Genomic DNA, 3882 nt, shown 5'->3' with positions numbered 1-3882 from the left:
TAGGCTTGCCTACACATGTTTTGTCTTTTATTTGTACGAAGTTAAGCAGTCAAATTTTCGCACACATTCCTGTGTTGATTTGAACATATTTGTGCATTCACTGAGAACTGATTGGCGTTCGTCTTCTCATAACGCCAAATATTGTCGTCTTTAAACGTCAATCATTTGCGTTCTACATCTGAGAATGCCAAATATTGGCGTCTTTGAACGCCAAGATTTGGCGTTCATCAGAGGACGCCAATATTTTGGCGTCATGAGAAGCCAACCAGTTTAGAGTGAATTCAACCGTAAGAAATTTTCGCACAAATTTGTCCAAAACAGAATGTAATGTTGAAATTTAGCACGAATGTTTGCTAAAAATCATACAAGCACGGCGTATGACCAGAAAAATAAAAGGACAGCGCGTGTCACCCACCGTGAAGTTCAGACAGCCGCAAACATTGTCTTCGGAGGTCACGGAGATGTGCTCTCTTGGAGCTATACGGCAGAACTAACAACTTGGTGCCACTCTGCGAGCCAGGCAGCGTTTCTTAATCTGGGCGCCCGCGGGGGTGCGATGCGGCCACGATCGGGGCGTGTCGGTCTGGCGGTGATGGCGGTGACCGTGATGAGCCAACTGCGCGTCACACGAGCCTCTAGTCTTGCACCTCGTGGAATTTGTAGACGCACGCGGAGAGCTTTACGCCAAATCCATCATACCCCTGTCTCTTTGCGGACACCTTTTTACCCCCCCCCCCCCTTTCTTTCCCCGAGGGGAAAACGAAAAGGATAATAAAGGCGTCGCCTAAATACTTATTCATTCTAAGCGTTTATCGTCATATTCTCACTTTATTCGTCACCTAGAAGCGCAACCAACTTCAAAACGTTTAACGTAACGTGTTTTCACGCAACTTTTCTTGATGGGAAAAAAGTGGGATAATGCACTGATGACTCAATAGTGTGCTCGTATTTATTTTCTCCCCACAAAGAGCATGCTTAACACTATAACAACTACTGTTTAAACAGTATTCACACCCATGCACACGGTTCACCTGTTACAACACTACAATGCACACTGTAGGATTCTCAATGTGAATTTTATATTACCCCATTTGATAACCACCCTCTTTCACTCGCACCCTTCGTGCCTCTGTTGTCCATTTGAAGCAAGCGAAGAGATTTTTGTTTTCGTCAAAAGTCTGACACTCCGACAACCATACGTGTTTCTCTATGTTAGATCGAGGCATTGCCTTGTCAACCATATCGAGGTCTAACGTAAGGTTGGGACTAGTGTACGAACCCTAAAACACACATTTAATCGTGAGACATTGTAAATGTTAAAAGCAGTACACAATCATTTACATTTCGAGACGACCGTTCCTTCTCAACTCACCATTTGGAACGGACACTTAATAGGAGGGTGAATTCTCTCCACCATGTAGCTCCAAGCCATATGTTTCGTCATCATCAAGTCACAAATACCAGTAGACCAAGTCCAGGTATTTACATGTTCACATTGTGAGGCGCCACCTGTGCATCGTTGCAATGAAAATTTAATCTGAGTAAAAGGGGATAAAAAAGAAACCAAATTTTAAAACCTTTATAAGTACGCGTCCTATAAATAGTAGTCTTCGGGCTTGGTCACGGTCACAATGCACTCTCAGTGCACTGAGACCAATAAAAAGTTTCTAAACAGCAGGGATATTGACAAAGGGGTTTTTAAAAAATCAGAGAATGAGTGCGTGATAAAATAACATCGTGAGGAATGATTTTCTTGTCGATATCGATACAATGTCGTTTTATCGCCACTTGTCGTTTAACGTGCCGCCTTTCCTACAGTAAAGCATACCTCTAACGAAAGGTGGCATCAAAACGATATCGCAGATCGATTTCAACAAGTAAAAACATAGTAATCCTCATTGTAAAGAACGATTCTGTTTTAGTTTCATTTTTTCAAATTACCGATGAAAGCAACTTTGCTGTTCCATTTAGGTTGAAAAGCACATCTAAAACATCCCCGCCAAACCGGTCCATGGTCGTGGAGACGTTACGGATGTGGAAAAAGTGATGCCTGTCTGTGCAATGTGCCATGTTGTACAGTTTAGGGATGAGTCTTGAGCGGTAGACCCTTTGAGAAGGCCTCGGCTTCGGCTGAGCTCAAAAACATGTCCAATTTGAAATGTGTTACTGTACCACAAAAAGCATCAGGGAATCAATATACTTTGGATTTACTCACCAATCGTGCGTTGACAGGGCCGGTCATTCCAACCACCAGAGCGTAGGATAACGCTATGATGGTCCAGGTGGCCCATCCTGCCGTAGCGTGGCATGTCCGAGCCATGCGAAATGCCAAATAAACTGTATCGTACGTCACGTCAGAGCGAAACGGAACACAACGAAAGAGGCTTTGTTCGGCCAAATAACGCCAATCAGTTTCCGCTCACACGCTATCTCCTTTAAATTCGGCGTTTATTTTCCTAGATTACCTCTTTACGTAATATTAGGTAAAAGCCTACCAGAAATCAAATGAGAAACCCAAAATATGGAGAAATAGCGTGCACGCCAATAGTATTTCCCTTTACTTTCCTCTGAAAACTTCTATTTACACTGATAAATAAAGTGTTTAATTGGAGTGCAGATGCAAGTACTCAACACTATGTTGCGCGCTGTGTTGCACACTTTTAAGTGATTGAATGGATATTTGAATGCGATAAAGTGTTTTACAGTAAAGTTGAACACTTAGAAGTATTCAACACCAGGGGTGGTCATGAACCTTCGGACACTTTTAAGAGTTGAAATTTGCTGTTGAACACTTGAAGTGTGCAACATTGTGTTGAGCACTTGCATGTGCACGCCAGTTGAGCACTTAATTTATCAGTGTATCAACTAATCATGATTTCTTTCTTTGTGTTAGGGCATACGAACGGGGATAAGAGATTACATTGAGCCATCGACAGATTGGGAGCTATAACGCATTCAACTTCTTTACAGATATTCAGTAAATTCCTTTATTTATAACATTAAAGTATCGTTAAGTGGGCTGAAAAAGATTATTTAAAAAAAAATAGGTAGCAATTTAACGGTGAGCAATTAATTGCTGTCTCTGTACGCATCCCGACAGCATGAACACAACTATCCGAACTATCAGTTCGCGGGTAGTCTTACAGGGGTGCGTCGCATTTCCCCTGTCCAATCTAAAATTTTGAGACGGCCCCTAATTACAGGGCTTATGGCTTTACGAGATCACGCGAGCACGCTGGCCGCCCAGTGAGCGTTTACAGCCCAAGCGCACGGGAGAGCCGAGGGGGACCTCGCTTACAGTAAATAAGGGCACAAACTAGGTTTGTATCCTCTATTCGCAGGGATTTAAGCAATCAATTTTTGTGTGTACATTTGCATAAAAACGTACAAATACATCCAGCGTTAACTGGAGTATCCTGTTCATACTCAATATGGCCGCAGGGGCCATGGCCCCTTACAGGTGTAAAGAGTAGGCAAACCCGCAACACTGCTGCGTATTCACAGTTACACCGGGCACACGCGAGGCACACACTTCACACTTGGAGTGTGTACTTGCCATCGCACTACGCTATGTTGCGCGTACACACTAAGAAGTGTGTGCCACGCATGACGCATGTACACACTTCCTAGTTTGGGCCATGTCAGACCCACACTCCCTTGTGTGTGCCATACCAGGCACACCACACACTCCCTTGAGTCTGCCTCGGTGTGTGCCATGCCAGGCACACACTTCTTATTTTGTGTGCTTTCAAGTAGACGCAAGGAAGAGTGTACTATGTAGGCAGTTGGGTTTACAGTGTTATCATAACACGAACGAATGGTAGTTACTCAACGTAACAAAACACCTGTCGAATTAAAAGTTAAAGTTATCGATTTTAAAAT

The 3882-nt window shown here is 43.4% G+C and overlaps 1 protein-coding gene across 1 annotated transcript; it reads right to left on the bottom strand.

Annotated features, from left to right (window-relative positions):
- Positions 1 to 935: 935 nt before the first annotated feature.
- LOC113217879 (uncharacterized) lies at positions 936 to 2358 on the bottom strand. The gene is made up of 4 exons (XM_026437959.2): positions 2216 to 2358; positions 1942 to 2130; positions 1373 to 1537; positions 936 to 1280 (listed from the first exon to the last, which is right to left on the bottom strand). Exons 1-4 carry the CDS (start codon positions 2318 to 2320, stop codon positions 1083 to 1085), a joined length of 657 nt encoding a protein of 218 aa, XP_026293744.2. The 5' UTR covers positions 2321 to 2358; the 3' UTR covers positions 936 to 1082.
- Positions 2359 to 3882: the final 1524 nt, after the last annotated feature.

Source organism: Frankliniella occidentalis, unplaced genomic scaffold (genome assembly GCF_000697945.3).
Source record: "Frankliniella occidentalis isolate FOCC.00 unplaced genomic scaffold, Focc_3.1 Scaffold454, whole genome shotgun sequence".
Taxonomy (NCBI): Eukaryota; Metazoa; Arthropoda; class Insecta; order Thysanoptera; family Thripidae; genus Frankliniella; species Frankliniella occidentalis.
This window is presented reverse-complemented; position numbering and strand designations above follow the sequence as displayed.